The sequence below is a fragment of the Narcine bancroftii genome, chromosome 4, assembly GCF_036971445.1.
Source record: "Narcine bancroftii isolate sNarBan1 chromosome 4, sNarBan1.hap1, whole genome shotgun sequence".
NCBI classification, from domain to species: domain Eukaryota; kingdom Metazoa; phylum Chordata; class Chondrichthyes; order Torpediniformes; family Narcinidae; genus Narcine; species Narcine bancroftii.
The window spans coordinates 303,276,012-303,288,734 of record NC_091472.1 but is presented as its reverse complement, the minus strand read 5'-3'; the positions used below and the strand labels follow the sequence as shown (position 1 = coordinate 303,288,734).

The window sequence follows — 12,723 nt, the reverse complement described above, 5'->3', positions numbered from 1 at the left end:
ATATTTTTATTTCAAAAAAAGGATGGTAAAGTGGAGTGTCAAAGCTCAACCAGATTGCCTTTTGCAGGCCTTAATCGAAGGCAAAGCTGAAGACTGCACATTGTCTGGTATCAAAGCAGAAGAAATTTTAGCAATTTCTAAATGCCTTTGATGTTCTGATATTTAAAAGCCTATAAAAATTAAAAGAAATAATCCAAAAAAATTTAAAACAAAAATTAATTTAAAATATTAGCAGTAGTTAAAAAAAATTAACCAAAAAAAAATATTGTCTACTCACAGCATCTTGGATCTTTGCCAAGTCCAATCTCATGGACAACTTGAGTGGCGTTTTTCCCAGCATAATGCTGAAGACTCACAGCAAGATTGGCTCTTCCATTGATCTAGAATTCTGCAATGAAGCTTAATGATAGATGCAATACAATTGGTCCCTCTTTATTCCCAGCCTCTCAGTGCATGCAGGAGAAGGCAATCTAGCCCATCAAACCTGCTCCTGCATTTAATAGAATCATGCCTGATCTGGCTGTGGGCTCGACTCTACTTACCTGCCTTTTTCCCCTCTTACTTCTCATTTCCTTATCATGAAAAATTCTATCTAACTGTCTTAAATATATTTAATGAGGAGTCTCTGCTGCTTCCTTGGATAGAGAATTCCATAGATTCACTAATCTCTGAGCAAAGCAATTCCTTCACACTTTTATCCTAAATCTGCTCCCTTGAATCTTGAGGCACTGTTCCCTAATTCTGGTTTCACCTACCTCTTTCATAATTTTATTTGTTTCTATAAGATCTCCCATTCTTCTGAATTAATGTAGTATGTCCCAAGCAAGTCGATCTCTCCTCATAACCCCCCTTTCTCTAAAATCAACCTGGTAATCCACCTGCAATCTTAGAATCTTTTCTTAAGTAAGGAGATTACAAATGTATGGAGTACTCCAGGTGCAGCCTTACCAGTACACTGTGCAGTTGCAATCTCTCTTGCAATGAAGGCCAACCTTTGCTTTCTAGAATACATGTTGTACCTGTAAACTAACTTTTTGTGTTTCATGCATAAGCCCTTACAAGTCTCTCTGTGCAAGAACATGTTGCAATCATTCATCATTTACATAATGATCTAATCTATTTTTCCTTCCAAAGTGGATGACCTACAATTATTAACCTGTAACGTACACGCTATGCAAATGTGGAGAAGAACCACACACACACACCTGCTGAAAAAGGCCAGGGGTTGTCATTGGCCCTCTAGTACGTTCCCTACTTTTGTGCTGGAGGCGTCAACTGTCAGGGCGGTAGGTGCCTCTGGTCTTGGGTGGACCAGGAGGGTGGCGATGACTAGTGTGCCTTTGGTGTTCTGGAATGCCCTGGAAGACTCATCATCCCAAATAATGTCTTTTGACTTGCCTGCCAGTATAAGCCTGTAGTAAAAGTTTATCATAGCGGCAAATTCCTATAGCTCGTTTACCATGTGTGGCTTGGCGAAATCCCGGACTGCCTCAACCTTCTCGGGAAAGGGTGTAGCCCTGTGTCAGTTAATCCTGTGCCCCAGGAAGTAGATGATGTCGAGACCAAACTGACATTTCACAGGGTTGAGAGTCAACTTGAACTCACTCAAATGGGTGCACAGTTGTCTCAGGTGTCCAGTGTGGTATTTGTAGCTGGCGATGAGGATATTGTCTAAATCAGTGGTTCTCAACCTTTTTCTTTCCACTCACATACCACTTTAAGTAATCCCTATGCCATTGGTGCTCTTTGATTAGTAAGGGATTGCTTAAGTTGGTATGAGAGAGGGAAGGTTGAGAATCACTGCTCTAGACCCAATTGTTCTGAAATATTTTGCTTGAGAAAAATTGTCATTGGCCCATTTCCTTTGGAGCTATGAAACCATGCACATAACAAGTTAATTAGGTACAAATAAAACAGTGGTTTTCAAACTTTTTCTTCCCACTCACATACCAGCTTAAGCACTTTTTCATATAAGCTGTTTATCTGCATTTTTAAGAAAAGTATATCAGAAATTGATGTTTTTTTCCAAAGAATTACTTTAATTGAGAAAAAAACTAGATTAATGTTTTTTTTTATTGATACCAGATATGCCAAGGATGATATGAATATTAGGGATCAGCCCTTTGGAATCCAGGTGTGTATGAACTGCACTTGCCAGTCACAAAAATTTAATTTAATTAAATCAGATCCATTGTATAAGATGGTAAATACTTTGCTTGTTTGTTGAATATTATTTTTTAGGATGTCTTTTTTTGGTTGGGACAGCTTCTTTGCCCATCCTTAATTTCATTTGAAAATATTAAGAGAACATTTCTTGCATATTTGCAATTTATGTTTAGGAAAATTTTCTAAATCAATTATAGAGAGGTAATTTTGAGAGTACAGTGTTTGTATGTTCCTGACAGGATTCAAGGTGAGGTTTGCACGCATAGGGAACCTTGGTATTTGAGGGATATTAGGGGTCTGGTTCAGATCAAGAGAGAGGTGTATAGCTGGTATAGGCAACGTGGAACAAATGAGGTACTTGAGGCATATAAAAAATGGAAGAAAAACAAGAAAGAAATCAGGATGGCCAAAAAAGGACAATGGACTGCAGAAATGAACAACTCTGTACCTATGGGGGGGGGGGGGGGGGGGAATCATACAATTTAAAGAATAAATATGACACTTTGTAAAGATCTGGTAGCCATACCGGGACCATATAGAGGCCCAAATACCTGAGTGTTGATGTAACTGTGCATATCCAGGCAAGTGAAGAGTAATCCTTGCTTTGTGATATTGGGAGACGAGTTACTCTTGGCAGAACATCCAACCTCTGCTGACCTATTTGAGAAAAACTATGTAAGGAGCTGGTCAGTGGTGAAACCACACCTCCTCCCCACTCCCACCCAAAAGGATTGAGTGGTGTCAATATCAAAAGGTAAACAGCAATCATTGCCAGACACTTTTGTTTCATGTGGCATAATTATATGCCACTTCTCAGACTGTCTTTGAATGTTGTCTAGGTCTTCTGCACAGATTGCATCATTTGCTGAAGAATTAAAATTCGAATAAAATGAAGCTCCCCCTTTCAGATCTCATGGTGGTAGGAAACTTTTGAAGCAGTGTAATCATGAACAGAGTCCATGACACTGCTACAAGTCATTAAGATTCAAAATAATTTCTGTTTTCATAAGCTAATTGAACAAGTTTCATTACAGTGCCATTCATGAGCTATTTTAAATTTAAGGTATTTAAATAGATTAATTTTTATGTTCCTGAAATAAGAATAAATATTTCAATGGCCACCATTAAACATTCTGAATATATGTGAACTTGCCAAGTACACATCTGTCTAGAAGGCATCACACATTGCCACCTTCTTGATATTTTTCTTTCTTTGGCTTGGCTTCGCGGACGAAGATTTATGGAGGGGGTAAAATGTCCACGTCAGCTGCAGGCTCGTTGGTGGCTGACAAGTCCGATGCGGGACAGGCAGACACGGTTGCAGCGGAAAATTGGTGGGTTGGGGTTGGGTGTTGGGTTTCCCTAATTTGCTTTATTTTTGTTCAATTCTCTAGGATTTTTAATGTTTTTCTTCAATTTTAATTTAGAAATATAGTGGTTACAGGCCATTCTGGCCCACAACCCTGACCACCTAAATACACCCATGTGACCAATTAACCTACTAACCCACTATGTCTTTGGAATGTGAGAAAACCATAGGCACATATAAACTCTTTTAGACAGTGGCAGATTTGAACTCTGGTCACTGGTGCTAAAATAGTGTAGGGCTAACCTTGCTGCCCTTTTTATTTCTTTTATTTCTTTTGAAGTGACTTTTTTTAAACCACATTTTCTCTTATTCATGGGTTCCTCAGGTCACAGAATGGTTGAAGTGTGTGTAATACAATAAATTAACCTCAGAAATGTTATTTCTTGAATGATTGACTGTTGTTATTTACATAAGCACAATGTACAGATGCACTGAAGTTCTTAATGCAACTACACAGGCATATTAAATGCACTAACAAACAAGTTGAGTATTTATTAAGTTGCCACATGTGAGAAAAAGAGATAAGTATTCATAGTTTCAGTTAGTACAAAAACAATCTGATGTTACAACAGGGCAGACAGAGCTTTGGAGTACCATATTTTTATTCGTATAATGTGCACACACACATAACATGCAGAAAATCAAAAATTGTGTGTTTTAAAAAATATATATATATAAATATATATATATATCTATATATATATATATATATATCTCTATATATATATATATATATATATCTATATATATATATATATATATATCTATATATATATATATATATCTATATATATATCTATATATATATCTATATATATATATCTATATATATATCTATATATATATCTATATATATATCTATATATATATCTATATATATATCTATATATATATCTATATATATATCTATATATATAGATATATATATAGATATATATATAGATATATATATAGATATATATATAGATATATATATAGATATATATCTATATATATTTATATAGATATATATCTATATATATATATATATATATAGAGATATATCTATATATATCTATATATATAGATATATATATAGATATATCTATATATATAGATATATATATAAATAAAATGAAATAAAATTAAAAAATTTGAATATGTGCACCCGCGGGTGTAGTATTCTAAATTCCAACTGACAAAATCAATTTGCACGTAGCAGTATCTGTCACAGTTAATCACCTGCAATTAACACCAAATCAACTCCACCACCCCCCCCCCCCCCAAGGTGTCAATCGCCCATTATATAGATGATATCCTGATGCAACACATTAACAAGCTTTGGAGAGGAATAGGTTGAAGAAAGGCTTCAGAGTTGAGCAGGTTTTTAATTCTAATGTTGTCTCAAATCAGAGGCACTTGATATATTAATCTCCTCCCTCAGGGACAGGTCTGGGCAATTAACATTGCTATGGTGCAGTGCCCTACCCGGAATGTCCGGGTATATTACACAGCAGAGCAATGTTCTGAGGTTAGGAAGACCATGGCATTCAGTAGAAAGAGATAATCTCAAAATCAAAATTTCCTGTGCTTGCTGTAAATTGTGCCCATTCTTGCCGCTATTACATTCTCATACTCGCTATAAATTGCTTGTGTGTCTTTCCCACGGCCACTATTAATTTTGCAAGTTCTTTCAATGCTGCTATTATATTCCTACCCTCGCTATAAATTGCCCATTTGACTTTTGTATGCCCACTTTTGTGCACATTCTTTCAACATGTAAATATATTCTCACATAGCACACATCTGCATATAACGCAAGGTTTGTAAAATATGCATAAAACGTGCAGGTTATATGTGTAAAAACTATGGTAGTGTTATGGTTAGGATGGTATAGTGAGGATCAATAGCCTTGTTGTTGGGGGGGATAAAAGACTGCTCATGAACACAGGTGCAAAGTTCAAGCTTCTATACTTTAGATTATGGAGTGAAATTTTTATTTTATTGGTCTGTCAATTAAATATATGTGAAATTTGTGTAAAACTGGCCAATAATTTTACAAGCTGGTATAAAGTTGAACAGTTTGCTTAAAAGCTAAAGAAATTACTGCTACTGGTCTTTTCTCTGGAGTTGGGTGGGTTTGATAACAGAAATGCTGGAGGAACTCAGCTAGTCTCGCAGTGTCCATAGGAGGTAAAGATATATTCCTGATATTTTGGACCGGAGTCCTTTTTCAAGGTATGTGGAAAAAAGGAGGAGTGGAAGAGCGAGGAGTACTGACCAACTGACAAAAGGTTATGATAAGAGAAAAGGTGAGAATTGATTTAGGCTCTATGAAAAGAGAAAGGGAAAAGGTGAGGGGGTAGAGAGAGAGAGAGAGTCAGAAGACCCTTTCATGCCAGGCCTCCATCTGGAGGTTGGTGATAAGCACGGAGGAAAAATATAAACGCCTCTCAAGGAGCAGCCTTAAAAGGATGCTCCTGTGTCACATTCATGTTGAGCGGCGCCTCGTAGCACCCTTGGATCCGATGGAGGCAGGGCAACTGGTGCCGTAGCATCACCTGTCTTATATTACACAGCAGAGCAATGGCCGTCTTTGCAACCCATGATCCCCCATGCAGCTAGAACCGTTTTGTGTTTCCCAGAACAGTTCCAGCTGCGTGGGGGATTATGGGTTGGGAAGACAGCCATTGCTCTGCCATGTTTTGAGCTACTGACGAGCAGCCCAAATGTCTGAAGCTGCCCAGTGAGGTGCCAGAGCAGCTGGCGGGGCTGACACAGCACACACCGACGGGCTCCCGCCCTGATGGCCCGCCACCCCAACACGTACGTTAAGCTGTGCATACCTGTATTTAAATTGATTTATTTGTGGTTGCGTTAGACTACATCAGTGGTTCTCAACCTTTTTCTTTCCATTAACATACCACTTTAAGTAATCCCTATGCCATCAGTGCTCTGTAATTAGTAAGGCATTGCTTAAGGTGGTATGTGAGAGGGAAGGTTGAGAATGACTGCTGTAGACCCAATTGTTCTGAAATATTTTGCTTGAGAAAAATTGTCATTGGTCCATTTCCTTTGGATATTACGAGTCAATTAGATACGATAAAACAGTGGTTTTCAAACTTTTTCTTTCCACCCACATACCACCTTAAGCAATCCTTTACTAATCACAGAGCACCTAGGGCATAGGGAATACTGAAAGTATGAGAGTGGAAAGAAAAAGGTTGAGAACCACTGATGTATCCCAATGTAAGCACAAATAAATGAATTTAAATACAAGTATGCACTGCTTAATGTCCGTTCGAGCAGCTTCCGACCCCATATACGTCTGTGGTCCCATAATTATTCAGTTACCGCAAGCCAGTCCGCAGCAATTTAAAAAAAGTGATCACTAGCTATAGGAAATTATATGCTATATACCCAATCTAATCTGACTGCCCTGCTCTCTGCCCACAGCCCTGTGTCGGTCCCCACACTGATACCTTCTTGCAAATAAAAAGTTTATAGGTACACTACAGTATCCCATATAGCTTTCCTAAGTATATAATAAAGGTGTTTGCACAATGGCAATATCACCTAATGCCCAATTCACAGAATGTATCGTGGACGTTAAGTGGCGTGCACTTGTACCAGAAATTTTTAAAGTACAAATGAATGCTGTTTCAAGGAAACTCGCTCAGAAATTGTTTTGGTTTAGAATTGACTATTGCACTTTTTTTGTTAAGAAGACTATAAAATGTCAAGGCAGTTTCAATTCTATAATGAAGACTGGCATATGTACTTCATGTTGCTGTTCAATGAAGTGCAGTCTTTTTTTTGTTTAATAATATTGCATTGGATAATTGGAGCTTCATATAAATAACCTAGATAATCAAAACCTTAAGCATTAATTTTCCTTCGACTCCACAATCTTCCTGCTCATGGCCCCAACCAAGAAATATTAAGAAGTTACCTCATTGTCTCTAATATGCAATTACTGCTTTTTTTGGGTTTTTTTTTTGCACACTCATTTGGAAATGTCTCCAGAACTCAAGAGAATTCTGTTACAACTATCTATATACCCCTGACTAATAACATTTGGGCCCTTCCTGTCTAGGTGCGGAATGTTCGGTGCATCAAGTGTCATAAATGGGGTCATGTAAATACCGACCGTGAATGCCCACTATTTGGACTATCTGGAATCAATGCCAGCTCCGTTTCGACAGATGGAGCAGGTCAGTTTAACACTTTATACACAAAAGTCTGATTTTATTAACGTATTCATTTTTTTTTTGGTCTGGAAAGAGTACTGCCATAGCCAACAAGACCTAGTCACCCCAATATGTAAATAATATCTCCAGTTTTAAAGATTCAACCTGACAATTTTATAACCATTCAACAATGGTATTTTGATCTGTAAATGTCTCATCCCTACCACCCTCTAATCTTTCATATTTTAAGGGGAAAAACTTTTCAACCTTGCCCTATGACACAGGTGCAAAGGTTAAAAAAAACCCATATAGAACTGCTGTAGTAAACCAATTTTTAAAAATCTTTGCAGTTTAGAAATTACATGGTCATGATGCATGTTTGTCTTTTAACTTTGATTTGGAGAGGATAGCTTTATCTTTTCAATATTTTAACAGTGGTTTTCAAACTTTTTCTTTCCACTCACATGCCACCTTTTTTAGATTTTATTTAATAAAAAAAACCACTTAACAAACCATAATATTTCAAACTTAACCCAAGTACATGTGGTATTTTATAAAAAAGATCAAAGAAAGTAAAGAACTACAAAAGAAAGAAAAACCTTCTCTTAATCCCTCCTCCCCTCAACCCTACAAACTTTCAAAAAAAAGGGAAAGAGACAAGAAAACCACAACAGGAGCACTTCACTTTCCAATACTTTTAAATTTATTTATTTATATATATATATATATATATATATATATATATATATTCAAAGACAAAGGGAATGTTCGAGATTCATTTAAATTTGTAAATAAGGGCTTGTAGCGTGCTGAATCGCCGCCTCAGTTGTCCAACACAGGATGGTTACCTCAGTTCGGCCTACGCAAGCACATCACCTCCAACAGAGACCCACAGTTTATCTCTGCACTCTGGGACGTTTTGTCATGACTGCTGGAAATACAGCTTCACCACACGACAGCCTACTACCCACAGTCGAATGGCCTGGTGGAGCGGTTCCATAGTCACATGAAGGCTTCACTGATGGCCTGCCTCCAGGGAGATGGTTTGGTGGATGAGCTGCCCTGGATCCTCCTGGGAATAAGAACAGCACCCAAGGAGGATCTCAACTTCTCATCGGCTGAGTTGGTTTATGGAGCCCCTGAGGAGTTCAAGCCTGCAGCACGCAGACAGGAGGTGCCACTGACTGAAGTCTTAGGCAAACTGCGAGAGCGGGTTGGAAAATTGGCCCCAGTTCCCATGTCAAGGCATGGAGGAATGACACCCTTCATAACAAAGGAACCCCGGGACTATGTGTTTGTGCGTAGAGGTACACATGGGCCACCCTTACAGAGGCCGTATGAGGATCCCTTCAGAGTGCTATGAAACAATCATACAACTTGTGTACTGGACATTGGGAGGCATCTAGAGACATTTACAATTGACCAACTAAAGCCCACTCATCTTGACCCCCCTCCCCCCCCTCCAATGCGAAGGCGTGGATGACCACCCAAGAGAGGTGGACAGTAATGGCACCAGGGGTTTAGCCTCCTATCACCGGTTCTGGGGGTGGGGGGATGGGGCCAGTAATGGCTCACCGGAGGCTTAATCGAATCAGCTGGGAAGGTTCTGATTGATGTCATGATATTACAATGCAATGGCGTCATTTGGAGCACATGGGGTTTTAAAAAGCTGCACCTGACTGTTTGAGTAAACGACTTTGACTGAACTTCGGCTGGACTACATCTGATCATTCTTCATTTTGCACTGCTACAGTTACTACAAAACTATTACTAAAATATTTTTTCCAATGACCTTTCCCTTCATTCTCGTCATATTTAAGTTATTTCCTATCTCCACTGTATTTTTATTGTCTCTCAATGTACTAAACTGTTTTGTGTGTACCCTAAAATAGAAATATTTCTTGTTTTTTCCAGTTCTTTGGAAGACATTTTTAAAAATATGATTAAAATATGTGCAGTTATCCATTATGTTATGCATCCCACATCGTCTTTCAACAGGCTCCAAGTACAAAACAGTAAACATATTTTAAATTTGTCTGCAAATCATTTCTCTGGAATTCTTTCCTTTTTAATCTTTTGGACTTGGGCCATTTTTAACCTTTCATAATGTATACTCTGGACTGGGTCCATGGATAAATCTTTACAGTAAGAATACCAATACGAACCATCTAGTGGATGGGTATAAAACCAGGGCATGGAGTCCAAAGCGTTAAAATTGTTCTAGTAGTCCAAATGTGTTCATTACCATTTCTTCAACACATTGTCAGCTTTATTTTACCTCGGAGCCCAACACATCTAAAAATATGTGCATAATTTCAGTAAGTGTTCAACAAATAATCTTTAATTAGTTAGTTTGAAGCTGAAATTTCATCTTGGTTCTATGTATACTTGTAGATTGAGTGGAGACTTTTTTAATTGCAGCCATTTGTAGATGGGTATAATAAATATTTATACCATGTAGTTTAATATCTATAACATGTGGTTTCGTATCTATTTTGAAAGCAGGTTCATTGTACGATCACTGATGGTTTGAGAACACTAATCACTTAATGGTAATGAGTATTGTTGGGACTTGTGTCACTGCAGTTTAGATTTATTTATTAGCAGGATACCTGGCACTGCCCAGGAAATAAAACACTCAGTTGTTGACTACATGCTTGCCCCTTGCCTGTCTGGAGGCCTGAGCACTGAGATGGGCCTGGTGTTGCTATTCTGTTTCCCACTGCCTGCCCCTTGCATGTCTGGAAGCATCATCAGTGAGGCAAGACTGATGTCCCTCTGCTGCCTCTTGCTTTCTCCTTTGTCTAACTCTATGGGCTTGTGAAGAACTTCTACCAATGTTGCTTTGCTTTTTTGGGCCCATATTGAACTGGATTTGGCCACTTGTTTTTATTCTGAATGTACATTGTTGCACAGCACTCGAACTAATGGAGGTGTCCCTGGTGCAAATTCAATTTTTTTTTTTAAACTTCATATGACCTTAAAGATTAAATTCAATGTGGTCATGACATCCAGTATCAAATATTGAAACCTACTGAACCTCCTTGACATTTCCAGAGGGCTCCAGATGGTTTTGCATGGAGAACAGACAAACAAACAGACATGCATGCATAAAAATATATATTAGATTGAAGATCTGTTAAGTTTTGAAATATAATTAAAAGATTTTATTATTTTTGAGGTCCAGTGGTGCTGGGTGCAGCTGAAGAAAGCACAGCCACCACGTTGAGGGTTGTTAAGCACTGTTTATTTCAATTTGGCGCATGCCGCTTTAAGGGCAGAGTTGGTTCAGTCACCACGTGCGTGGTGATGTCATAATTGCTGCCTAGGGCTTGTGCTGAGCGGGAGGTTTGAGTGAGGAAGAACCCCGACGGCGCCATCTTCCCAGGGCTGCCTTGCCACATGGCGTTACACGCAGGGCCGGTTCGCCCTGAGAGAGTGCGCCGCCACACAACCCCCTCCCAGAACTGGCTACACATCCCGCCGCTTGGGCAGGTGACCCCGTCATTTGCGCATGGCCCTCTGTACTGGTCGCGACAAGTCCAAATGGGCCGCCTTCAGACGGTCCACCTTGAAAAGTTCCTCCCTTCCCCCCCCCCCCCAACGTCCAGAATGAAGGTTCTGCCTGACCAGTGGAGGACCTTGTATGGACCCTCATACAGGCACTGTAGCGGAGCTGCCTGCAGTCCTCTCTGGACGAACACAAACTGGGCAAATTCGAGTTCTTTGTGGCGATGGACAGGCCGGGTGCTGTGGCGTGATAGGGGTGGGGGAGCCAGGGAGGCCAGTCTCTTGCAGAGATCCGCCAGCAGGTTCGGGACTTCGGGTGCAGTGTCGGATTGTGAGCCGAAGAACTCTCCGGGCAGGGAGAGTGGAGCGCCATATACTAGTTCCGCCACTGAGGCTTGCAGGTCCTCCTTGGGTGCTGTCCTGATCCCAAGAAGGACACAGGGTAGTTCATCTGCCCAGTCAGGGCCGGTGAGTCTAGCCTTGAGCGCGGACTTCAGGTGCCGATGAAACCTTTCCACCAATCCATTGGACTGCGGGTGGTAGGCCGTAGTGTGGTGGAGTTTGACCCCAGGAGTTTCGCCATCTGGGTCCAAAGTGCGGATGTGAACTGGGCACCCCTGTCGCTGGTGATATGTGCCAGGACCCCGAATCAGGCGATCCACTGATTGACCAGAGTCCTGGCACGTCTCTGCAGAGGCTTCTCTGATGAGGATAGCCTCGGGCCATCTCGTGGCTCGGTCCACCACCGCAAGGAGGTAAGGCGCCTCTCTGGAGACCGGCAAGGGACTGACGACATCAGTGTGGATGTGCTGGAACCTCTGCACCGCTGAGTCGAAGTGCTGGATTGGAACCTGCGTGTGCCGGTGAATCTTGGAGGTCTGGCACCTGGTGCAGTTCCTAGCCAACTCCACCACCTCTTTCTTAAGCCTGTGCCCCACAAAGCGATCCGCAACCATCCGCACAGTTGTCTTCACCGCGGGGTGATCGAGATCGGGATCAAGCTGAAGACTCGACCTCCAGTGCGGTGGGACTACTGGATGTGGCATACCTGTTGAAACGTCGCAGAGCAGCGTGTCCAGGCTGTTGGGTAACTGGACGTCCTTGGGGTTGAGGTCCGAGGTGGCAGTCTGGAGGGCTTGTGTCTCTGCGTTGGTTCGCTGGGTCTGGGACAGTTGCGTATTGTCCAGGCCAGAATGAGAGTGCGTATGCTACCACATTGTCCTTGCCTGCCCTGTGCCGGATGTCGGTGGTGAACTCTGACACGTAAGAGAGGTGGCGCTGTTGCCTGGCTGACCATGGGTCTTTAGCCAGTGCCTGGATGAGGAGCTTGTGGTCTGTGAAGACCATGAAGGGTCTGCACTCCAGGAAGTAGTGAGAATGGCAGATGGCCAAGTACAGCACTAGGAGCTCCCGGTCGAAGGCACTGTATTTGAGCTCTGGCAGGCACAGCTGCTTACTGAAAAAGGCCAGCAGGTGCCAATATCCGTCAAGCCATTGCTCCAGAACTCC

The 12,723-nt window shown here is 40.8% G+C and overlaps 1 protein-coding gene across 1 annotated transcript in view; it reads left to right on the top strand.

Moving 5' to 3' along the window:
* Positions 1 to 12,723, top strand: part of cir1 (corepressor interacting with RBPJ, CIR1) — a 47,669-nt gene that overhangs the window by 10,991 nt on the left and 23,955 nt on the right. The window contains exons 6-7 of the mRNA XM_069935758.1: positions 2,086 to 2,134; positions 7,611 to 7,728. Coding sequence (XP_069791859.1) covers positions 2,086 to 2,134; positions 7,611 to 7,728 — 167 coding nt within the window. The remainder of the gene's footprint in view (positions 1 to 2,085; positions 2,135 to 7,610; positions 7,729 to 12,723) is intronic.